This window comes from Euprymna scolopes, chromosome 16 (genome assembly GCF_053919585.1).
Source record: "Euprymna scolopes isolate OS-2025 chromosome 16, ASM5391958v1, whole genome shotgun sequence".
Lineage (NCBI taxonomy): Eukaryota > Metazoa > Mollusca > Cephalopoda > Sepiida > Sepiolidae > Euprymna > Euprymna scolopes.
In genome coordinates this window covers 92,846,431-92,873,275 of record NC_136497.1, presented here as the reverse complement: position 1 = coordinate 92,873,275, position 26,845 = coordinate 92,846,431, and the positions used below count along the sequence as shown (strand labels likewise).

The following is a 26,845-nucleotide window of genomic DNA, read 5'->3' as shown; positions in this document are numbered from 1 at the left end:
ATTTGTTGAATTAAGTTATTTTTTTTTTCTTATTTGTTAGATAATGTAGGATTTTTTTTTAAGAGAGGTTTAAGTTAGATTGAATTAGAGTGATATTTTATTGTATAGGTTTACTTTTTTTCAAAAATGATGATATCGTGTTTGGATTTTTTTTTTAAATAGTTCTTTTATATTGTTGACATTGTAAAAGTTCTGACGGATATGGGTGAGATCGTCACAATCTAGAAGAAAGTGCTTTACTGTAAAGTGTTCTTTGGCATTTGATAGAAGGAAGGAGTGGGTTATGTGTGTTCTATGCAAATACGAGACAATTCTGTGTTTTTCAAAACTACAACCACAGATCATCACTTTGGTCTTGGCACTATTCACTTTCAAACGTTTACTTTATATAGCTTTCCACCAAGTCTTTAATTTAACAAGTAAACCTTTTACTGTTTCACTGGCAAGCATTAAATTTTTTTTTTTTTTTACACAGTGATCACCACTTATCAAGGCCCGGAAGCCACTCAGGGATAAGGGTTATTGCAAGTACATTACGTTGGTGCGGAGATTTGATGAAGTGTTTACTTAAGGGAACAGTTCATTAGGAATTTGTTAACGTTGGACTTGAAGACATCCAAGTTGTAGTCCGGTGTGAAGCAGGCAGACGGAACAGAGTTCCACAGGCGTGTAGTTCTAAGAAAGAAGCTTTGTTCATGGAATCCACGTTTTGATTTAGGCACAGATAAAGAGTGGGGGAAATTTTTCACAGTGGATTCAGTTAGACGGGTGTTTTTCGTGAAAGATTGGCGAGGGGGAACCAGAGATTGGAGTTCAGACGAGCACCTGCCATGGAAATAACGATAAAACAAGGATAGGCTCGCAACGTCTCTTCTGTGGTAGAGAGGTTGCAGGGTAGAGAAAAGGGCATCCCCCACTAAGCCACGAAGTCTATTTTGTACTCTGTCAAGGCAGGATAGGCTGTTTTTAGCAGCTCCTGCCCAGATATGGCAACAGTATTCCATCCTTGGACGTACTTGGCTTTTATATAAAATCATCAGCAAACAGCATCTCTGTCAGACAACTGATACAAAACTCCTGGGCAGACGATGATTTTGTATCAATATGAGATAATGGTAACTGTAAGATGTTTTCTAGCAAAAGACCACTTTCCTTGCAGCAGCTTTGGCAGTATCTCCTATGCATTTGCTCCAATTCGTGTTACCTGTGAATGTTAGGGCAAGGAATTTGAAGGTCTGACTCCTTAGCCATGCTATCAGCACTGGCAATCGATGGTTGAAAAGGTTTCTCATAATTATTAAGAGAAAGGACCTGTGTCTTAGCATTTAACGTTACCATCCATTTATATCCCAATTTAGCTACAGACTGTAGGTCATTTTCTAAGGAATCTGCTATTGTCTTGGATATGTACATATTTGTTTTACCCACATTATGAGTATAGAGCTTGGTGTTATTAAAATATATACTCATCTCTAACAAAATTTCACTAGGAAAGTCGTTTATACAAATTAAGAGCAATTACGTCCAAGGATTGACCACCAGAGTACAGTCTCATTAATTTCAAGCAGTTTGAATGCATGTCTACTGAGAACAACTTAGATCTTTCTTTTGTCTGGGAAAAATATTACATTACATATTCGTCCAATAATACCATACAAATTAATTTTCATATGAAAATCTTCATGCCAGACTTTTTCAAAGGATTTCGATATATCCAGTGCTACTGGTTTCGCTTCATCTATCATGTTCAGTGTGTGGTATATGTGTTTAGAGATGACTGTTAAGATATACGCAGTAGAAAATTCCTGCTAATGTCCATAGTGGTGATCAGAAAGATATTAAGCATTAATGAATATTAATTAACGATTCAAAAATTTTTAGCAAAGAGCAAGAGTAGACTGATGGGGTAATCATTTTGAGGGTCAATTCTTTCACCAGAATATATATATTTCGATACAAGGTATATACGTGCTTCCTTGTCACATTTAGTGCAAACTGTTTTCTTTCTTTTTTTTTTCTTTTTTGCAGTCTCCTTTTATGACAAGTAGACTTTTTTAAGTTTCCTTTCATAACAAGTGGACATTTTTTTTAAAGTCTTCTTTCATGACATGTAGACATTTTCTGAAATCTTCTTTCATGACAAGTAGACATTTTTAAAGTTTTCTTTCATGACAAACGAACTTTTTGAAGCCTCCTTTCATGACAAGTAGACATTTTTTGAAGTCTCCTTTCATGACAAGTAGACATTTTCTTTTGAAGTATTCTTTCATGACAAGTAGACATTTTTTAAGCTTCCTTTTATGACAAGTAGACATTTTTTGAAATCCTCTTTCATGACAAGTAGACATTTTTGAAGTCTCCTTTCATGACAAGTGGACATTTTCTTTTGAAGTATTCTTTCATGACAAGTAGACATTTTTTAAGTTTCCTTTTATTACAAGTAGACATTTTTTTGAAATCCTCTTTCATGACAAGTAGACATTTTTTAAGTCTCCTTTCATAACAAGTGGACATTTTCTTTTGAAGTTTTCTTTCATGACAAGTGGACTTTTTGAAGTCTTCTTTCATGACAAGTAGACATTTTTTAAAGTTTCCTTTCATGACAAGTAGACATTTTTTAAGTCTTCTTTCATATCAAGTAAGCATTTTTTGAAATCTTCTTTCATATCAAGTAAACATTTTTTGAAATCTTCTTTCACGACAAGTAGACATTTTTTAAGTTTCCTTTTATGACAAGTAAACATTTTTTTAAGTTTCCATTTCGTGACTTTCGTGTCTGACAGTTCATTTTTAAATACTTGCCACAGAATAGCAGCATATCTGACTGGAATTATTGATTTCCAGATATGCTCTAAAAGTCCTTACTACTCATACACACACATTGCATATTAAGGGGCATATATAGAACAGATATTAACACAAAAACAAATTAAATATAAAAATCTAATTTCAAATTTAATCTTAATGCATGATGTAATGAATATGAGAACATCCGGGTTCTTCCTCATAAGAATATACTTGTGTGATCAAGCCACATTACCGACTTGTAGAGGAGCTTGGGAAAGGCATCGAAAGATACACCAAAATACTTTAGGGTATTATCAGCTCTAACTATGAACACCCGTTCAGTAAAGTAAATTACTAGATTTTTACTTAAATGCAATAGCCAAGATCACTCAGCTACTTCAAACAAATATGTTCCTTTCACTGGACATATCAACACATATAGACAAATACGGTATTAGAACATTCACAAGAATAAGACATAAAACACATTATAAATTGATTTGTTGATAAAAATCATAATTACTTTCAACACTCACCTGGTCAGTTTTGAGATTTTCCACGGTAAAATTGAACCAAACTCTGAAGCGAGGATTACATGTGTCAGGTCGAATAAATAGATCGTATTCGAATTCTGTTATATAATCAACTCGGCCAAGATTACCTGAAAGTCGAAAACAAAAAAAAAAGTCTACTATCTTGATTGCTCTGAAGAGAAATTCAATGGATTAATTTAAAGAAAATGGATAAAATCTAGAAATGTAAAAAAAAGAAGAAAGATTGCAATGAAGCTGACGTCAGAATCTGATTAAGAAATAAAAATAGAATCAATCGAACTAAAAAGTGAAAAAGAATTTATTCTGAAAGAACATAACTACAACTTGATTGTTTAGATTATTTAGACTACTGTTCTCAACTTGTTGGGTGTTATTCACAACATTTCAGCCGATGTAACTTCTGACCTTCTTCAGGAAACTTTATATAAAAGTCTCAGGAATCTATACTGAAAACTGCTGGGTCCTTCAGCCTTACTTTCTTTCTCGCTTTGAGCCGGAACTTTCCTTAGGAAGGGACTTTCCTCTCCTCTCACCGTTTTTTCTGCTTGAGCAAAAGCACAGTCGCCTATCCGTCAGAGTTCGGTCTTTTATTCCTCTCAAAACTCGGGAATTCTCGCGGTTAGTTTCGCCCTCTTTCCCATAAAACCAACCATGCCTGCCGTTTCTTTCTCTTCTTCCTCTCTCAGCCCCTGTGTATTGACAGCAAACAGAACAGACTTTCTGTATTTTGGAGCTAAGTGCATTAGAGGAATTACTACTACATATACAGAATTTTGAATGGAATTCTTTATTTAACCCATGGAGTAAGCTTGTTCTCATTCCATAACCATGATAGGATAGAAGTCTTTAGTAATATGTAGCTGTATTCTTAGTATTGCACATAATGAGGATTAAACATTCAATTTCAAAGATAAAAACAGTAGTCCTAATAATGCAAATACTTTAACTATAACTTTACAGATATAAGACATAATGTTAGTGTAACATTGTCATTGATACCATTTGAAATCCCATTTCTTCTTGGCCAGATTCGTCAGATGTATGAAAGGATGACTTTAAAATCAACGATATTGATGTGATTTAGTAAAAGTTGAATTTCCTCAGCAAAAGAACGATATAAAACATTCAGATGCAGAGTTTTATGACAAATATTGAGTCAAGATGGAGATAGTGTTGTGTTACTACGGTGCTTAAAAAATTATGACAAACACTGATATATAAAAAAAATATAATGGTGTATTTTTATTGCTCCATTGCGTTAAACAAGTGAGGTAAGAGCAAGGGTTAGGGTTAGCATGGAAATTGACGGAGGCTGATATCTCGCACTTACTAGCCAGCAGACTCAGTTCAATCTCAATTTGGTCTAGTTTATATAGCATTTTTGGACACCACACATCCACAACTGTAACTGCCTATTCTGAGATTTCGCTTTCTTCATCAATATAAGCACACCACATAGGGGACATGATTTCCAACCATTTTATTGTTTATTTGATGAATTGATAATCTTCGTAGGTGAACCTACATCAAATTACCATTATTTTCTTTTATTTTTTAGTCATTTGTGCTTATATAAATCATCCGAGTTTTGTTTCTTTCAGATGCTTGTTGCTATTTCTGGTACACCAGTCCTGATATTCAATAATAGTAATTTATTATGAATCTTGCATGAGAAACTATCTTTAAAAAAAACAAAAAACATTGGAACGTTTACATCTTTCAAAAATCGCATGACCTATTTATTTATTATTATTTATTTTATGATTTTATTGCTCAATCCACATTTACACATAAAAACAATAAGTGTTTGGTCATTCCTTGGGGAGTAGAGGTGGTTCATTGTGTGCAGCTACGTATCTGGAACTTAGAGTCAATGATCTGAAGTTTACTCTTATTATAAAAAGCAAATGGATTATGCATGGGGCATTAGGAGAGATTTGAAATAAAATTCAATTTGTTTCACAATTTGTGTAAAGTCACACATGATACAAGATTCTGACAAATAGAAGTACTAAAACTCTTTCTTCCCACTATGAAGCAATTCAAGTTAAGAAATTGAATTTCAATACTTACTTAAATAAAATATAGAAAACGTTAAAATCATTATCTTCTGTATTTAAGAAAATGATTAAGAGAACATCTTCACCCATAACCCGTAAAAGGCTGACTAATTATCACATAAGTATTTGGGTACTGTTCAGAATTGCAGAGTTATAAGGTATAAGGTATAAGGTCGATTTCACGTCCTAGGATTCCAAAAATTCGAACTCCAACTTTTAGCATTCCAAAATATCGGACTCCGACTCTTTATTTTAAAGTCATCCAATGACTGTATTTTGATTCTTCAGAGATCAAACATCTAACTGACGCTTGGGATTTTTACGAGTTTCACTCAAACTTTGATTCCTCCCACAACTTTCAACTTCAACTCTGATACAGTGATTAATGTTTGACAAAAATAAAAGAGAAAATTGTTGATTAATTTAAAATTGTATATGATGATCCTCAGATGTTCTTACTTTCTTTTTACACCAATTCTTTTTCACAATCGAATCAGTCATCTAAGCAAAGCTGTGGCATTATTTTGTGGTACTGCCTTTTTTTACTCTTATTCACCCAAAACAAAGCATAGTGCCACTTGAGCATAAGAGACGACTACTTGGGACCATATCCATGCGGACGCTATGTAGGGAGTTGAGCAGCGAGATGACTGTTCACATTAAATTTAAATTTAAATTTAAATTTCTACATTCAGTACAATAAGGAAAGTAGGAAACTGGGAGGGAATTCCAATATCTAGCAGTTTGAGGGAAGAAACTATTAGAGTAGAAGGTTTTCTGACAGTTAGAGATCTGTACAGTTAAGGAGTGGGATTTTGCTGTTTGTCAAATTACTCAGGAGTATTTGCATCAGGGAGGCGCAATTACTTTGAGTTCATTAAAGCACATTCCATTAAAATACATGTAAAGCAGGCACAGGTATGCAACATTGCGGAGATGGGACAAGGATTGGTGTTTGGTTGATAGTGCAAGACCTATAAGATTGGAGACTCCTAGTGGTAGATGCACCAACCCAGATGTAACAACAATACTCCATGCATGGGAAAATCGTGGTTTCATAGAGATATAGAATAATGTAGGTAATTTTCTAGCATAATAGAGGGAACCACCTTCTTTGTCTTGGCAATTTCTTCAATATATTTGTTCTAATAACTGTTGTCTGTGAAAGTTTAACCGAGGAGATTGAACAAAAAGCTCTCAGGTAGCATATTATTAGTCACTAGCAGGGGTACCCGGCGTTGCTCGGATGTTTCGAGGTGTGTGCGATTTTGAGTAAATCAAAACAAAAGAATAAAGTACCAGAAGTGTCTTCCTGAGACTGTTCATAATGTTCCCATTGTCGACTTCTTTTTCTGGTTGCAACTGCTGTTGTATTACGACTAAGGGAAGTCTTTTTTGGTGGCATATTTTATAAAAGTTTAATGTTTTTTTCGTGCTGTAATAACGTTATTATTTAAGAAGGCATTGTTAACATGGGTAGGGTGCAAATGCGCCTAAAAAAGTAGAATCTCATGTTACGGAATTAGCTAAGAATGTTAATTTAGTCCAACATCCCCCCCCCAAAAAAAAGAAGATATTAATAAATGTTTAGTAATTTATTGTATTTCAATATTCATAAACATTAACGTTGTCATTTCCAAAGAGTAAGAAAAGTTTTAAAAAGTCGATATAAGTGATTAAAAGTGAGATATTAATAATGTGTAGTAATGTATTTTATTTCAATATTCATAAACAGTGAAACAATGTCGATAAAAAGTTGCTACTATGGCAACTAAAACATGTCCTTAGAAAGAAAGAATGTAAAAAAAGAACGAAAGGAAAGAGCAAAACGGAAGTTGTGTGTGTGAAAGTAAGTTTGGTGCGTTTCACGTAAATGTAAATTCAGGTTTTCATAAAACTCTAACCACGCGTGTTATAACGAAATCGAAGTAATGTAACTGTGAATTCAATTCCAGGTAACGGATTGTGTTCTGTTTTAATCTAATTTTATTATAATAAATGATTTATAAATTGTGTTTATGTTTTATGCTAGCCAATGGCAAAGTAAGCGTGGTTCGTTTCAGCGTAAGTCCAGTCCCGTTTTTAGATAAATTCTAACCGGTGGTCGGTTTTAAATGTCTCCTGTGAACGTTCTGGAATGGTGTAAGTGAGTAGCGGTGGTAGGATGAATTTGTTAGAGAGAGTATACTTTACTACTTCCATTAAATGTAACAGATTTTTACAGTGGACTCTCACCAGACAGAATATAGGAAACTCTGATCAGCAAGATACTGGACAGGTAATAAGCCTATAACATACGACAGATGTCGCGATTCAGTTTGTGAATGATACAGCTGCACCAAATGTATACAGGTGCAGTCCTATAAATGTCAAAGTCGGAGGGGAAAAAATGAGTTCATTTTATTTATATTACTAGCGGGGGTACCCGGCGTTGCCCGAGTGTTTGTTTCCGGGACGGGGGGGGGGAGTTTTAAAAAATGTTATGGTAGGTAAGTAGGAAGGATCAAACCCGGAGTCATGAGTAAAAGTAGGAAAATAAAGTGTGAAAAAAAAAACAAAAAAACATCTGCAACGTTAACAGTTCGGCAACCAAGAAAAGTCCATTCCAGTTGTTTAGGGAAAAAAAAAAAAAAAACGACTACGGTAGGTCGGCGCGAACGTGAAAATATAATGTGAATTGTCCAACACGCTAACCACTACGCCACAGAGCAATGCAGCTTAGTTTAGTGATTTTAAATAACTTCACATGAAAGAACTACGAAGCCAAACCGGTGTTCTCTTCTCAACTGTTCCTTGTGAACGATCCCCAAACGGTGTTAAGTGGTGGCAGGGGGAGGAGGAATTTTTGAGAGAGAAAATATTTTACCACTTCCATTGATCTTAACCGATTTTGGCCGTGACTTCTCAGCAGAAAAAGTATAGCAATCTAAGATTATCGAGGAATTTGAGAAATAATAAGCCTATAACACACCTCAGATATTGTTCTGCCGTTTGTGCATATTATATTTGCATGAAATATCTTGATTTTTAATCCTATTAATGTCAAAATCAGACGGGAAAAAATGAGTTCATTTTATTTATTTATATTATTATTATTATTATTATTATTATATTATTATTATTATTATTATTATATTATTATTATTATATAATAATAATAATAATAATAATAATATATATATATATAATATAATATAATTATATATATATATATATATATATATATAGAAGAAGATAGATAGAATAGATAGATAGATAGATAGAATAGAAGAAGAAGATAGATAGAAGAAGATAGAAGATAGATAGAATAGAAGAAGATAGAAGATAGATAGAAGAAGATAGAAGAATAGAAGAAGATAGATAGATAGAAGATAGAATAGATAGATAGAAAGAATAGATAGAAAGAAAGATAGATAGAAGATAGATAACAATCGGACGTTGAGAAGGTTTCTTTTAATTTTTAAAGGAAAGAAGCTTAGTCTTATCAGCATTAAATGTTACCATCCATTTCTATCACTTTCCACTCCACACTGAAGGTCAATACTAAGGTTCCAAATATTCAGGAAAAATGGTTGCTTCTAGATATATCAGAGAGGAAAAAATAATAGAAAGTAAGTCAAAATTCACAAATTAAACATATCACTCAATAAGTGCTGGGTCAAAGTAATAAAACAACAACTTTAAGAAAAAAAATTAATGTTATTCATTAAAATAATTTCCTTCTAACAATTCACTACCCCCCCCCCCTTTTTTTTTTTTTTGCAAAAGGATTTTTCTTTGGTCTTAAAATATACCTCGGTTTCTGATATCATTTCTACATTGGAGCTAAATTCAGCACAATTTGTGGCTGTATAACTGCGTTCAAAATCAGTATAACACATCTTAATTGTTGTTTCTAACCAAGTAGAGGCCAAATATCACTAATCAAGCTATTACCTCGCTTCAATTATATGTATTCTTATCAGAAAATAATATTTTATCAACACACGAATTTCAGATTTTTCATTATTTTAAAATGTTGTAACAGTAAGTTCCTTATAGTTCACTATAACACGTTAATCAATATATTGATTGGACTCAAATTGTGACATGTGCCATTTGAAGGTAAGTATTCAAAAAAAAAATCAGATTGGATTTTTTTTTCAGTTGCATTGTCTATATGCCAGGCCCGAGATTTATTGAGTGCTTTGCTATTAATTTGGAAAAAAGTCACATTTATTTACCACTTATTAATTTAATTTATTTATTCTGATTTATCTTTAATGAGTTGCAGTTACTTTTGGTAGTCTCTTCACTTCCATTTTTGTTTTGCTTTCTTCTATATTTGTTTATATTTATTTCTTACGAAAATTTAATAGCTGAAAATTTTCTAACGTGAAAAATTAAGACATTTGTTAAACAAATTCTCAAATGAACACGGAAAAATAAATTACAGAAACATTACATTTTAAAAAGTCACGTGGTTACCTATGACAAACCAAAGAAGAGGAGACTAGGGGAAAAAGGGAAAGAAAAGAAGGATAAAAAAAAGAAAAAGAGTGTGTGCTTTTATATGCACTTAAGCAAAAGTTGGAAATCTGTGTTAGAACCTGGATTCCCCTTTTATGCCAAGGGATGAAAAAATAAGTTAATTCATCAGCTCGAGGGTGCTGAAACCTTTTGACTTGTAACATTAGTAAGAAGAGGAGTCTGGCTATTTAGCGTTAAATATTCAATCGGACATATATATTTTTATATTCATTTATCATTTAAGAAAATAAAACTTAACAGCTTAATTACTTTCAAAGAATATAAAAATTGTAAGCTACTTTTAAATTAATATAAAATTAATATCTAAGAATAATTTATATTCATTTTGATTTAAAACTATAAATAATGTTAACCATTAAGAGTAATAATATGTAATAATGAGAATAGATTTTTAAGTCAAGGTGACAGAAAGTTCATAACATGATATATAAATATAATAATATATTAATAATGTACTAAAATAGTAATAGTAAAGAAATAATTTAGTTATTAAAGTATATATGTATATATATATATATATATATATATATATATATATATATATATATAGAGAGAGAGAGAGAGAGAGAGAGAGAGAGAGAGTAAAACAAAGAAATGTTACCATATCAATATTACATGGAGTTAATATATAAAAGTAGAAAGAATCAAATATGTATACGAAAATGACAAATGATAAAAATAGCAGGTATAAAAAATAATGATACAATAATAAAACAAAATATTAAACATTTCATTGATTAAACATTACAATAAAAACTCATGGGACAGTTAAATAATTCAGTATTACAAAGTTATTGGGTTGGTGCAAAAATAATGTCGTTTTCTTACGTTCAACGATACATTAAAAAAACACATCATTTTTACACCAACCTAATAAAAATAATAGAATCTCAGAATAATGGAATGCCAGATTAGGTGGAGATGCTTATAAGGGGGTAGAAAAATATGGTGGTATTTTTTTAGTAATTATTATCATAAAAAATAGTGGAAGTGTAAATCACCAAGGATGGAGTACTGCTGCCACATCTGGGCAGGAGCTGCTAAAAACAGACTATCCTGCCTTGACAGAGTACAAAATAGGCTTCGTGGCTTAGTGGGGGATGCCCTTTTCTCTTCCATGCAACCTCTCTCCCACAGGAGAGACGTTGCGAGCCTGTCTTTGTTTTATCGTTACTTCCATGGCAAGTGCTCGTCTGAGCTCCAATCCCTGGTCCCCCTCGCCAATCTTTCACGAAAAACACCCGTCTAGCTGAAACCACTGTCAAATATTTTCCCCACTCTTTATCTGTGCCAAAACCAAAACATAGATTCCATGAACAAAGCTTCTTTCTTAGAAGTGCACGCCTGTGGAACTCTGTTCTGTTTGTCTGTTTCCCACCTGACTACAACCTGGATGTTTTCAAGTCCAACATAAACAAATTCCTGATGAACCGCCCCCTTAAGTAAGACACTTTATCAAATCTCAACACTAACGTACTGTACATGCAATAACCCTTATCCCCGAGTGGCTTCCTGGCTTTAATAAGTGGTGACCACCTTGTAAAAAAAACAAAAAAAAAACAAGTAGAAGTATAAATTAAAAATTTATTAAATATGTAGGAGTCGCATAAACAAAACATTAAAAACTAAGATGTTAACATTGAATTGAGGGGGTTATGCAAATTGTTAAGAAAGTGTGATTTATAATGCATACAATTTATTAATGTTTCATGTTCTTTTAGAAATGTTCTCTGTCCTTACATCTAATAATATATAATTTTTCATTAAGGTATAAATAACAAGGTGAATTTAAGGATTGGCAAGTGCTAGTGTTCTTTAAAATATCCCATTTAACGCTTGGTGTTTGGTTTAGCTAGTTCTCGATAGTGTATAAAAAGTGAGGTTTAAATTGTACAGTTTTGATTAACAAAGGAGCAATTATGGCTGGAATATCTCTTCTTGAATGTATTTTTAGCAATACCAATATAATATTTATTTATAGTAGGCTTTCCCTAGTTGTTATTGTGGCTCGGTAAACTATAGATGTTAAACATTTCTGTCTTAGGTGGCATTTTGATTTATTTATACAGCTTCATGTGTTTAGTGATTTTTTTTTATTTATTTTGGTTGGCGTCAGTGTTATCAATTAAGATTTAGTCATGTTTTAAAGTTATTTTTCCAAGTTATCACTAGGTTTAGCACTTAACACAGATTTCCAAGTTTTACGTGGGTGTATATGTAGACTCACCATCTTTTTCTTTCTTTTTTTTCTGTCCTCATCTTTTTGCTTTTTCATAGGTAACTGCGTGACTTTTTATTTTGAAATGTTCGCGTAATTTGTTTTTTTAATGTCGCTACACGATCATGACATTTTCGATAAATCAGTTATGAACAATTAGTGACCTCGTCAGGTGATGAAAGTCACTTTTTTTTAATGTTTAAATCCTTAAATGAAGACTCATGTACACACATATATACATATACACACATATAGATATACACACATATATATCCATAGAGAAAGATGCTGTTACATCAAGTGCTCAAACTATTATGACAATCCAAATGCACGCATGAACCCCTACGCATAAATTGACTAATCGATGCACAAAATGGACAAATTAATAGTTCCAGATAATTAGATGGATTTTATGTATAGACAAACCAAGTACACTCATTAATTCATGCCGAAAAGAACTGATCGTTTCATGCCAAAAAATAACAAAAATCTAAAAGCCGTTATCGCGTTGATATAAATGGTGGCACACTGTACATGATTAAATCATCTGAAATGCTAAGCGTATAAGGCATCAATAGTCTTAAAATGCAAACTTTTTGATGAAGAACAGTTGAAAGGATCCTTTCCTCTAGTTTTCATTCACCCATTCACCTGATCATGGAATAATTATTGCACTGAATCAGTTATAGATCAGAACTGTTTGAGGCCCATGTCTTACTGCCATACAAGATAACAGAGTGAACACAGCTTAAAAAGACCGCCACAAATCTTGATTGGTTGCTTTGTTTTATGGCATATCAACCCTTTTCGAGGTTTTTAATGCCCAATTCACTAATTTTGGAAAAAGTTACTAGGCTTCAAGTTTTCTTATATCTTCAAATATTTATTCATGCTATTTCATTTGGTTGTTTTGTAGAGTAAAATCGTTTTTATTTTGGGCTTTGCAGAACATGATTCAATTTTGCAAAGAGAAAGGAAAAAAATAATAACATTAATGTTTAGTGCATTTTAGGTCAGGAAGCCAGTATCTTCAAACTACCTGATAGTCCCAGACACAAATCTTGAAAGAAACATCCATAAATGTAAGGATTAACAGCAAGGATTTTGACAGGGTATGGCATGAAGGTCTTCTCAGGAAAATCAGATCATACGGTATCACTGGAAGAATACTTAACATAATTAAATCCTTCTTAGATAAAAAAAAAAAAAAATCCAGGTTGTCCTCGATGGTCGTACATCTAAACAATATGATATAAATGTGGCAGTGCCTCAGGGATCTATCCTTGGACCTCTATTATTGCTAATATTCATAAATTACCTCCCTGAAAAAATTGTCTGTGGGATGGGTATATATGCTGATGACACCACTCTCTATAACAGACATGACAGGAAAACAAATGAACACATATCGAAAGAAATGGCAGAAACACTAGAGGATGACCTTCAATCTGTAGTGGAATGGAGACAAAAATGGATGGTCACATTCAATGCTGCCAAGACTAAACTTGTTTCCTTCAATAACTACAAGAAACCTTCTCTACCACCAATAGCAATGGCCAAGGACTCTTTATCTGAAAGTACATCTTTTAGGCTCCTCGGCCTAACGTTCACAGGAAACAGGAGTTGGAACAATTACATTGAGATCATTTCCAGGATCGCATCGAGAAAGGTGGGTTCTCTCTACCATGCTAGAAAGCTACTAACGCCCGAAAGTATCCTGTACCTCTATAAGGTCACCATTCGCCCATGTATCGAGTATTGTTGTCATATTTGGGCTGGTGCATCTGCCACTAGTCTATCGCTCCTAGACAAGGTTCAAAAGAGAGTCGCCAACCTGATAGGTGCTGAACTGGCATCCAAGCTTCAGCCTCTGTCCCATCGACGAAATGTAGCATCCCTCTGCCTGTTCTACAAGTACTTTAACGGTGAATGCTCTGACGAACTGCAAGCACTTATACCCACTCTACATAAGTACTCCCGACAAACCCAACAAGCAGTAAAATCTCACCCCTTCACAGTAGAGATCCCTAGATGTAAGAAAGCCTTTTACTCTAGTATTTTCTTCCCCAGACTTTGGAATTCCCTTCCGGGTTCCTGCTTCCCCAACTGTACTGACATGCAGAAGTTCAAGTGTAACGTGAACCGACATCTTGCTGCCCAATTCCCCACATAGTACCCCTGTAGCTTATGTCCCTAATAGTAGCCCCCTACATCAAAGTGGCAATGTGGTTTGTTTGGGGTGAAAATGTAATAAAAAAAAAAGAAAGTTTATTGAATCTTCTTAAACAACACAACAGTGACTAGTGATAGCTCATTTGCAACAACTCTATAAATCTTGCCCTTTACGAACCATAAGGCAGACAAACAACTCCTTTAGACAATTATTTTTACACAGAAGAATATTTCAGTCTTCATAAATGCATGTAAATATTATACAACCAAAATTTCGTATGCAACTCAGGTTGCACGCACCATTAAATAAATAGCAAATCAAAAATGTCTTTATTTAATATTTGTACAAATATAAAAAGTATACAAATGCTAATGGGAGCCAGGACTTACTAATAAGATAATATTCAACCCAACTTCCAAATTTATTTATTTTTAATAATATTAGGTTGCCCCAAATATTTGTAAACACTTGCAAAAATTTGAATTTTTATTCGATTTTTAATTGGATTTTTTTTTTTGCATTTATATTATTATAGTGATTTTCATCTTTCTATTCCAGATAGCAATTGATAAAATTGATATGTGAACTTTGATTCGTTACTGCTGGAAGGTCTTTCAACTTGGAAAGCTGCAGATTTGTGCTGCCAATTGTTTATGCGGCGATCTCAAAGTGATATAAACGTTTTGATTCTGACGACATGAGTCTTGAAGATAAGTGTTGTTCGAGATAGCCATTAAAGCTGGTGATGGAGACTTGGTTGGACATTGCACCGTCATCGAGCATTCGAGGATTGGCTGATAGCTTGGAGTTGGCAAATCGACACTTGAAGTATCTTGATTTTGTTCACAAAAAGCAGCGCCAAGATCTATATGAACTTACCGAAGCACAAGCCAACAGATGAGTTGAAATTTGCAGTTAATTGCTTAGCAATCCATTGGACGAGCATTTTTGAAGTGCATTGTGACATTAGATGAGAAATGGGTCTACCTGGTCCAGCACAATCAAGACAAGCGATGGGTTCAGAAAGGGCAAGAGACACCATCGGTTTCAAAACAAGGTCGATTTGGCAAGAACATCATGTTATGCGTTTGGTGGAACTTTGAATCGATCGTGCATTTTGAGTTGGTTCCGAATGGTTGTGCCATCAGTGCAGAACTTTACTGTAAGCAAATAGAATGGGTCTACAAAAAGTTGAAGCAAAAGTACTCAGCTTTGGTCAACCAAAAGAGCACTTTAATGCAGCGGGAAAATGCCAAGCCACACACTGCGAGGAAGACCAAAGATCAGCTTGAAGAGCTGGACAAAGTGAAGTTCTTCCACATCTAGCCTACAGTGCTGATGGTGCTCCAGCAAATTACAGCCTTTTCCGCTCAATGCAACACGTTCTGAAGGGCTGCCGATTTGACTCGATTAATGAAGTAAAGGAGTGTGGCAAGAATTCTTTGATTCGAAACCGGCTTAATGGTACTTTGATCAGATCTAAAAACTAGCAGATCGATGGTAGAAAGTTTTGGAAAATCATGGTCTTTATTTTGAGAGTTAATTTGTTTTTGTTTTGTTTTTTGTTATTATTTGACGAGTAACATTTCAATTTTTTGCAATAAGTAAAAAAAAAGAATCTATATATCTATAAAAGTAGATGTGTGTGTATGTGTGTGTGTACATTTACGTATGCAATAACTTTGTCAATTTAAAGTCTACAGACTCGAAATTTGATATACAGGATACTGAGATTTGGGAAAATCTTTGTGATCGGTTTTCGACCAGAAATTTGGCTGTTAAGGGGTCAAAGTTCAACGATTTGACCTTTGAGAACTCTACCAAACTCCTCCGACAATTTTGGGTCTAAACACTTTAAATTTTAGATATAGGTTCCTTGGACATTGATCTGATTTGAGTCTAAAACAATAAATGTTAAGGGGCCATAATAGGGATCAAAGTTTAAAAAAATTGACCGCTTTTTTTTCTTCTTTTTTTTTTGCTCAACATACACCTGCAAACACCCGGGCAACGCCGGGCTGAAATGCTAGTAAATTATAAAAAAGCGCAAATATAACAACAAATTAGTGTATTGCAGAAATTGTACACTCATCAATACAAAAATTCGCACTAAACAAGCATAGATTATATATATACATTTATATATATATATATATATATATATATACATATATATATATATATACTAGCAGTTCAGCCTGGCTTTGCTCGGGCCCTAAGTACTGTTCATAAATTTATAAGCATATATATATATATATATATATATATATGTATATATATATGTATATATATATGTATATGTATATATATATATATATATATGTATATATATATGTATATGTATATATATATATGTATATGTATATATATATATATATATATATATATATGTATGTATATGTATATATATATATATATATATATATATATATATATATATATATATATATATATATATATATATGTATGTATATGTATATATATATATATATATATATATATATATATATATGTATGTATATGTATATATATATATATATATATATATATATATATATATATATGCTTATAAAGTTATGATACATATATACACATATATATATGTTAAAAAGTTTGACTCATATCCAGGTAAACTACATCGAAAATTTCAAGTGTTTAGACCCAAAATTGGCAGAGGAGTTTGATAGAGTCTGCAAAGGTCAAACCTCTTGGCAGACAAATTTTCGCCCCAAAACAGATTAAAAAGCTTATCGCATGTCTAAATACCCTTTATGTAAAATTGCAAATGTTTAGCCACAATCTTGGCTGAATAGTTTGCTAGAGATCGCAAAGGTCAAATCTTTTGAACTTTGACCACTTGGCAGCCAAATTTTTGGCCAAATACCGATTGAAAAACTTGTCCTATGTCCGAATACACTTTATGTAAAATTTCAAATGTTTAAAGCAAAAATTGGTTGAGGAATTTGGTAGCGTCCGCAGAGGTTAATTTTTTTTTTAACTCTGACCCCAATTTTGACCCCTTAACATTTATTGTTTTGGGCTCAAATCAAATTAAAAAGTTTGATCCATGTCCAATTTACTTACATCTAAAATTTCAAGTGTTTGGAAACAAAATTGGTGGATGAGTTTGGTAGAGTTTTCAAAGGTCAAATCGTTGAATTTTGACCCCTTGATAACTAAATTTCTGGCCGAAACCGATTAAAAAATTTTCCCAAATCTCAATGCTCCTTATGTCAAATCTCGAGTCTGTAAACTGAAAATTGATAGATTAGTTTGGTAGGAAAATGTACACACAGATACAATTTCTCTTATATATATACTAGCAAAAGTACTCGTCGTTGACTGGGTTCACAAACAGCCTACAGAAAATGGACTCTGATTTATGAAAGTATGATAGGTTATGAAAAGGGAGAGTTGTAAATTTGGGTTGAATTTGGGGGTATCAAAACCAAAGCAAAATATGATGAAAGAAAAAATAAAAAAGATAAACCGTATAATTTATTATACCATACCTGTTCACACTGAAACACTTATCACAATATTCTGTGGATCTATATTAAAAAACCTTGTTAAACTTTGTGACATATTTCCATTCTATGGAGGTCAGGTGCGAACGAACACCCCATAATTTTATTATACCATATTTCTTCAAACTGAAACATAATTATCAAAGTATACTCACGCAGATAGATATGAAAAGTCTTTATTAAAGTGTGTGCCTATTTCCATTCTATGGAAGCCAGGCGCGAACGCAGACCCCACAATTTTATTATACCATTCCTATTTAAGTTAAATCATACTTACCAAAGTATTATTATGTACATCTATATCAAAAACACTTGTAAATGTTTTTTTTAATTTTTAAATTTTTTATTTCCATACTTTGTGGACCAGGCACGAACGCAGACCCCACAATTTAAATGAACCACCGTTCTGTCAGACATACCCATTCCTGTGTCTTGATACATCTTCTATCATTATATGTAATCAGTTTTTTAAAATAGTCAACCATATAGGAGCCTATTCATGACCAGACACACACACACACACACACACACACACACACACACAGAGTTTATATATATATATATATATATATATATATATATATATATATATATATATATCTTCTATAATATAAAGCTGAACGTCTGTGTGTGGGTATATGTGTGTGTGTGTGTGTGTGTGTGTGTGTGTGTGTGGTCACGAATAGGCTCCTATCTGGTTGACTATTTTAAAAAACTGATTACATATAATGATAGAAGCTGTATTGAGGATCAGGAATGGGTATGTTTGATCTGGCAGAACGGTGGTTCATACAAATTCAGGGATATTATATATCACTTACTAAAGCCAAAGGCAATTCGAGAATAAGGATTAATACGATTGTCACTTGCATTATGAACAATATTATGAAAAGATTGGGAATAATGGGTGGGGTTCTATTTTTAGTATGTCTCCGAATGCTACTGCTAAGGAGGTTAATTACTGGTTTGTTATTGGTATTGACACCTTAATTTCCAATCGTTAGTTTCAAACCAAACCTTATTCTCCTCCCTGATATTCATCTGATTGTACTTCTACCACTGCACATCATAAGCATTTCTTTAATCATTATCGGCAGGATGGTTCTGAGGCTTTTAGACAGTCTTATAGGAGGGCTAGTAATGCCTGCAGGAGAGCAATCTCTGAAGCTAAGTCTAGCTATTCTCAAAAAATTTGTGACGATTTCATGTCAAGAGGTTGGCTCTCGTGATTTTTGGAGAATCTATAATAATGTTATTAATAATGGTAAGTTTGTTATTCTTTTCCTTTTTAATGGTTTCTAAGTCATTTCATCTTCTAAACATAAGGCTGATCTCTTTGTTCATCTTTTTTGCTGAGAATTCTTATTTCTCGATGGTTCTGGTGCTGTACTTCCAGATTTTCCTTCAAAAAATGATTAATTTCTTGATTTTCCAAAGATAGTTGCTAGAGTTCTTGTTAGTCTTGAGCAGTCTAAGGCACCCAGCCCTGATTTGATTCCTGTTGTTATTCTCAAACATTGTGCTCCTGAGCTTTCTTCTATTCTCTCGAAATTATTCAATCTCGGTTTGTCTCCGTCCTGTTTCACTTTTTGTTGGAAGGAGTCCTCTTGTTGTCCCTGTCTTTAAAACGTTGGTGAACGATCTGACCCATCTACGTATTGTCCTGTTAATCTTCTCCCTGTTATTAGCAAAGCTTTTGAGAGGTTGGTCACCAACAAGCATATTCATTTTCTGGAAAGTCTGGAGCTCTTTAGTGATGTTTGGCATGGTTTTCATTGTTGAGACACTTGTAGTCTGTCTAAACTGTACGAACGAACTGACTAAATCAAGATGGCCGACTCCTATTTATATCACCACAAGCAAGGGAGGTAACCATGTAACTGAAGCAAGGGAGGTAACCAATGTCTACATTAACATTGCTGCTGTCCTCAAGTGAATAATTTATTTCTGATTTAACAAGTCCCTTAGAAGCTCAGACGAAGCTCCTGCCTTGGTCAAACAATCAGACACCTGATCACAACCCCTGATCCATTCTATCTGTATCTCTCCTCTACTCTTCATTTCCTTCAGCCTTGCTACATCTATTCTCAATCGTCGATCGCTTACCAGATTGTTGGAATTCAATGTCTCCACAAGTGATGCATTATCTGTCTTGCAGAGAACGTCTGGCAATTTAGATAACTGAAATACCTCTTGTATCATAACCGCAGTCAAAACACCAGCATCAGCTCCCTCATTCAGAGCAAGAGTCTCTGAGGCCAATGGGCTTTTTGTCACTCTGTCCAATTTCTTTGACGCCCAACACATGGGGGCCATTTTGTCAGTACTTCCTCCAATAAAGACAACAAAACCACCCTGTGAAGATCCATCTTCCAGACTGGCATAAGAGGCATCAGTATAACACAAAATGTGTAAATCTGAGGGCTTTCCCAATTTTGGAAATGTTATAGAACCCTTCTTGGATTTCAATTTTGATAAGGCTTTATTCGCCTCAAATAAGGCTTTTACTTTGGGATGCTTTCCAGTGTTGCTCATTTTACACACATCAAAAGCTATATCAGGGCGTGTTTGAGTTGAAACCCACATCATCTGACCTGCAAGTCTCTTCAACTCATGCTTTTCTTCTTCATTCAGTTCATCATTTTTCCTCAGTATCCTCCCTTTGCTTATTTCTATTGGAGATATGGAAGATACATATAGATCTTGTTCTACAGTGATCCCATTTTCCTGTTGATTAACATTCAGTCCAACATATTTGAATGTTCCACTTTCATGAGATCCCACCTTAAATTTTTCTTTCAATGTTGCAATCACATCCCTTTCAAACTCTGTGTTTCCACAGAAAACAAAATCATCCACGTGCATAGCAAGAATTCCAGTCAAATTTCCTTTAATATCATGCCACAAAAACAATGCATTATCATAAGCACTTGCTACTTCTTTTAATTCAATCAAAGCCTGAGTAACTCTCTTGTACCATGCCCGTGGAGCATCATTCAATCCATAGATGCATCTTTTTAATTTCCACACTTGAGATTTAGGACAAACATCAGATGGTGGCCTCAGGTACACATCTCTCTCTAAAATACCACCTTGCAAAAAGGCTGAGGTAAAATCTATGGTCTGCAGCATCCAATTCTTTATTGATGCGGTTAGCATGACCATTCGCATAGCTTCACGGCTACATGTTGGGGAGTCCGTTTTCAGATTACTATTTTCTTCATAGCCTCGTGCTACAAGGCGAGCTTTCATTGTTTTCTGATTATCCTTGAATTTTTCAGTAATCACCCATCTTGTGGATATTGTTTTTTGACCTGTGTATGGCACACATTCAAATACTTCATAGGTGTTCATGTTTTTTATTTCTTTATGCTTGACATCCATTACAGCTTTCGACTGCTCTTGTTCAGCGGTGAGCAGGACTACATTTTCCTGTTCAGTATATTGGGGCACTTCTCTCCAATGATCAATATGATTCCAGTTGATACAAACTTGATCCTCGTTTTCATCCTCAGGTTCTATATTGATCCAATGACTATATTTGCCAGTTGATTTAGGCTGTACTGACATAACCTTTCCTTTCTTCCACTCCCCACTTCCATTTATTTTATAAGTTATGGTCTTATTTCGGCCAGGTTTTTCAGTCTTATCTCTTAAACTGGTAGAACTATCAACAACTTCTTCTCTGTCTATATCTTCACTTTCTACCACTTGATTCTGCAACTCCTCCTCCTCAACTGAAAGGTATTCATTCTTCCCTTCTGTAGTGTTTCCCAGCATTTCAGCTTTTTTTGTTCTTTTTTCGTTGTTTTTATTCACTTTCATCAATTGGCACGGATGCATCCTATAAAATGCTCCGCCATGTCTGATTAAGACAAACTGGCCTTCTCTGCCTAACACTTTTGCTGGACCACGCCATCCTTTAAAACCCTGCCTCCGATAATAGATTTGGTCTCCGGTAGCATAATCTTCATCAGCATAAGTTCTGACATTAGACCTGAGAGCTCTCCTAATTCTCTCACTGGACTCAGCTTCCAAAAAGTTTCTCCTTGCACTATGGAGAGCATTTAAATTTTTTCTCACCATGTCACTTGTAGTAGAGGACTCCATAGCAGGTAACTGGTCTGTCAGAATTGAGGGTGTATTTACATTGAAACCGAATACAAGTTCATTTGGACTGTGTCCAGAGTAATTGAGGAGGGCATTTTTTGCACAAATAGCCCATGCCAAGGCAATTTCAGGTTCACACTTCTCATCGTCAATTGTTTTTTTCATTGCCTCAGCAACTATCAAATTATGACGTTCTACAGTACCGTTGCTGAATGGACTTTCTGCGGCAGTAGTACAGGTCTCTATGTTGAGTTTTTCATTCATCTGTCTATAGTGTTCGTTGTTGAATTCACCCCCATTATCACTCAGAAAACGAACAGGAGATCCGAAATAGGTAATCCACATCATAAAGATGTTTTTGATGATCTCCTCCTTCTTCTTTGTTTTGATCAATGTTGCCGCTGAATACCTGGTAGCGGCATCAATGAGATGTAGTATCCACACCTCATTGTGGATGAACTCTTTCAAATCCATGCAAACTGTGTGATTAAATCTATTGCCAAGAGGCAATCCCACAACCGGTCGCAGTGGAGTTTTTTTAAATCTAAGGCAAATTTGACAGTTTTCACAAACCTCCTCAATCGCCTTTATAAATTCCTTGTCATTGAATTTGCCACTTTTTTAACCAAGGAAACAAGTTTTTCCTTCGAGGCATGAGCAAACTGTCGATGAAGTTTTTCTGCTTTTTTTTTTTTTTCTGTGAAAGAACACTGACCAAAATTCTGAACATGTAATACAATGTTCTTAGTACCACTATGATCCAACAACTTATTTGTTAAGGGGAGACAATAGTGCCCTGAAGTTGTGGTCTTTAGGTCAATACATTTATCAAAAATCCAGCACATATCTTTCCGGAAATCTAGCACTATTCCTGCTGTCTTCATTGATTTGTGACTTAATAGAAGAGGCAAGTCGTTTTTCACAATATCTGCTTCGATATAAACTCTTATACCTCCGAGTGTAACCGGAAATTTAGCAACTTTAATTGCTGTGACAGCCACTCCATCACCAAAACAAAAACTCCGGTCTGAGTTCGTATACTTCACTAGTTGCAGGTCACTTTCATTTAAAGTATCTAAATAAACATCAAGCCACACTTCGCCAGCCAGTGTGCGAGTACAAGCAGAATCCAAGACTGCCATTCCAAATGTTTCCTTTACAAGATTTGAGATTTTTTCATTTGTACTGTTCAAATAAATATTTTCTTGAATGAACAACGTAATGTGTATTTGTTCTGTTGCTTCCGTAAACCTGGGCGTATTTCTAGGACACTCTCTAATTAGATGGTTCGGAGACTGACATTTGTAACACAACAACACGTTTCCACTTCGGTCACATGGATTAGATTGTCCTCGACGAAAACGCCTTTTGTTGTTACCCGGTTTAGAATAATTATAGTTGACGATTTCGGGCTCTGATTTCACTGCCGGTACATTTTCATCACGATAAATGTCACCAAATACTTTCTTTATCGATTCCTTCATGTTTTGATACGTCAAAACAGAACACGTTGTCCGCGCTAATTTTTCGTTCTCTTCCGATATGTTAACCGCGTTCAAAACAAGAAAAGCTTGCACTCCTTCCGGTAGAATAATGTAGAATTTTTTTAATCTTTGGTACAAAAACTCATAACGAACAAGAAAGTCATTTATACTGGTACCTGACGATCTTTTATAAGTGTAAAATTCCTTAAAAGTCATGTAAGCGCGCATGTGTTCATCCTTTAAATATATGTCATCCAGTTTCTTTATTAAGATCTTCAAGCCATCTCGTCCGCCGATGTCACTTGTTGGCAATTCACGGACACATTCCCTAATATTCGGTGGTAGCGTCAAAAACACTGCTGGCCCTTTTTTTTCCTCAGAAAGATCCGTGAACAACGACCACATTTCAACGTCTTGTTTCCAGTTCTCGTAAACATCCTCCCCCTCCAACAATGGAGGTTGTTTGTTCGAAGTTGCCATATCCGATATCCGATCTGTCTAGTGCTACAGACAAGCTGTACAAAAAAAAAAAAAATTTTTTTTTTTTTTTTTTTTTTTTTTTTTTCGTTTTGTCGCACACAGAGGGATATCTCTGCTACCATTTGTTGAGACACTTGTAGTCTGTCTAAACTGTACGAACGAACTGACTAAATCAAGATGGCCGACTCCTATTTATATCACCACAAGCAAGGGAGGTAACCATGTAACTGAAGCAAGGGAGGTAACCAATGTCTACATTAACATTCATGATTTTCATTCAACAGCCGATCTTTTAACTGTGGTAAGTGAGCAGATCTGTTGATTTATGGATAATTCAGATGGTAGGGCTATTGTGTTTATATTTTGAAGACATTTGGCAGAGTGTGGCATCCTGGTCTTCTACATAAACTTCAAGGTTATGGTATTGTGATAAAATTCTTAGTATTATTAGTTCTTCTTTTTTTTTCAGATCAAAGCTTGTGAGTAACTCTACATGGTGTATTTTTCTTTTCTTTTCCAATTAATGCCAGTGTTCCTCGGGGTTCCAATTCTGTTTCTTCTCTATATAAATGAGCATCCAGAGAATATAATTCAGAAAATTAACATTTATGCTGATGACACCACTCTCTCTTCTGGTATTGCTTCTCGGCCATCTTCCTCTGATCAGTTGAAATATGCAGCTGATATAGAAGTCGACCTGACTTCAGTTATGACTTGGGATAAGAAGTGACTTGTTTTGTATAATCCTGTTAAGACTCAACTATTGTCTTTCAATCATAGGTGTATCTCTTTTGTTCTGAGATTCTCATAGATAGTCCTGATCAAGATGAGAAATCGACTCTAAACCTTTCTGGTCGTTTTTGCTCATTAAATCTTTCTCTGTATGTATAAATCCATTACTTTTTCTGATTCTCGTAAAATCGGTTCTCTCTTTCATTCTAAACATTTTTACGTACAAGTCTCTACAAATCTACAATCAGACCATGGTATAGAGTACTGTTATCATATTTAGACCGGCAAATGCCTGTCCTATTTGAAGATTCTTGATAAATTGCAAAAACCTATCTGTAATTTGATTGACTCTTCCTTTACTTCTTTACTTCAACTTGCCTCACAGATGTGATGTTGCAAGTTTCTGTCTTTTTTGTAGCTACTAGTATAGCAAGTGTTCTTCAGAATTGTCTGATCTATTCCCTGCTTCCTTTGTTCCAGTTCGTTTGACTCGTTAGTCTAATGGTCTTCATCAATTCACTGTTTTAACACCCCATTGTAATATAGCCGTTTTCCAAAAACTGCAAGATTGTTGAACTCGCTTCTTGCTTACTGTTTTCCTCCTACATACAGCCTTAGTCTTTTCAAAATTAAGATTAATATGCATCTTCTATCTTTGTGTTGTTTTTAGCTCTTTACATCAAGTGGCTTCATGCCTTGTCTCGAGCGATTTCCATAAAAAATTGATTACTTTAGAGTATAGCTCGTCAGGTATTTGTTGAAATTCGACTAGAAACCCCAATCCTGTAATCAGCTGGAAAGAAGCTGCATTGTATTGTGTTCCACAGACTCAAATTCTTAGTAAGAATCTGATCTTTATCGTCTTCATTAACTGCAATATAATAATAAATTTTGGCTTTTAAAAATGGTTCTACACTGGACTAGTATCCTTATATCTCTGCTAAATTTCTTCAAATTATTATTGGCCATATTCAAGAGACCCCAAATTTACGTGAATAGCATTTTTGCTCACAGATACATCTACAGCGTATTGTTAAAAAAAAGTTCTATTTGGTTTCTAGTGCACACAGCTTCCACAAATCTCCGAGCTAAAAAACGACTTTCTTTTACACTTGATTTGCAGCTATTTGAATTCAGTACTCCTGCAGAATCATTAAAATGGAACTCCCTGATTTCAATGGCATATTAAAAGCCACCATCATAGATATAATAGCCAATATGTACAGGGAAACTTGTTCGTGTGATATTGAAATTACTTCTGATACCATACTGGAGTTATCCTCAAGATTAAGGGCAAATTTATTGATTAACCTATTTCTTTATCTCTAGTTCAACAGTTTTTTTTTATGAAAATATATTGATTTCATGGTATTGAATATCTTTGTATACTTTCATCATTTTTTTTTAATTGCCTAGCGTATCCTGTAAAACTAAGATAATTTATTTCCATTACGCTTTTAATAATTTTTAAACAAGTCAAAATAAAAAAGAAATCTTTAACAATGGTCTCAAAGTTTTATTTGAACTAGCTAGGAATTGGGGAATAATCTATGCATCAAACATACTATGATTGTATGTCCATCTGCTTTTCAGACTTTCTTTGTATATAGGCGATTATTATTCACATGTATATATAATATTAAATAATTTTAGTTTTGGAGTTTGCTGTTAGTAAAAAAATAGATTGGCTGAAAATAGGCAGAGTTGATTTGGAGTTTTTCACGCTTGTTATACCCAAGTTGAAATCTCATGAAAGTTTAATTGGATTTAAAAACAATAAAATTGAAGAAATTAATGTAATAGCATTAACATAATATCAGAAAAAGAGATTGCATGAATATTTTTATAAAGCTATGTGAACCATTTTTTCCCTACAAAACTACTCTATCAATTTTCAGTCTAAAGGTTCGAAATTTCGCAGAAGGGGTGTTGAGATATGGGGAAAAACTTTTTAATCAGTTTTCTACACGAAATTAAGCTGTCACGGGGTCAAAGTTCAACGATTAAACCGTTGAGAACTCTACTAAACTCCTCTGCTAATTTTAGATCTAAACACATGAAGTTTTAGATGTGAATTACTTAGACATGGATCCAAATTTTTAATTTTATTTGAGCCCAAAACAATAAGTGTAAGGAGTCAAAATTGGGGTCAAAGTTAAAAAATATTTGGCCTCAGTGTTCTCTACCAAA

The 26,845-nt window shown here is 34.1% G+C and overlaps 1 protein-coding gene across 1 annotated transcript in view; it reads right to left on the bottom strand.

The window, feature by feature from the left end:
* LOC145296203 (cytosolic carboxypeptidase 6-like) overlaps window positions 1-26,845 on the bottom strand; it is a 1,000,694-nt gene that overhangs the window by 533,283 nt on the left and 440,566 nt on the right. The window contains exon 3 of the mRNA XM_080142411.1: window positions 3,324-3,448. Within this exon, the coding sequence (XP_079998537.1) occupies window positions 3,324-3,448 (125 nt within the window). The remainder of the gene's footprint in view (window positions 1-3,323; window positions 3,449-26,845) is intronic.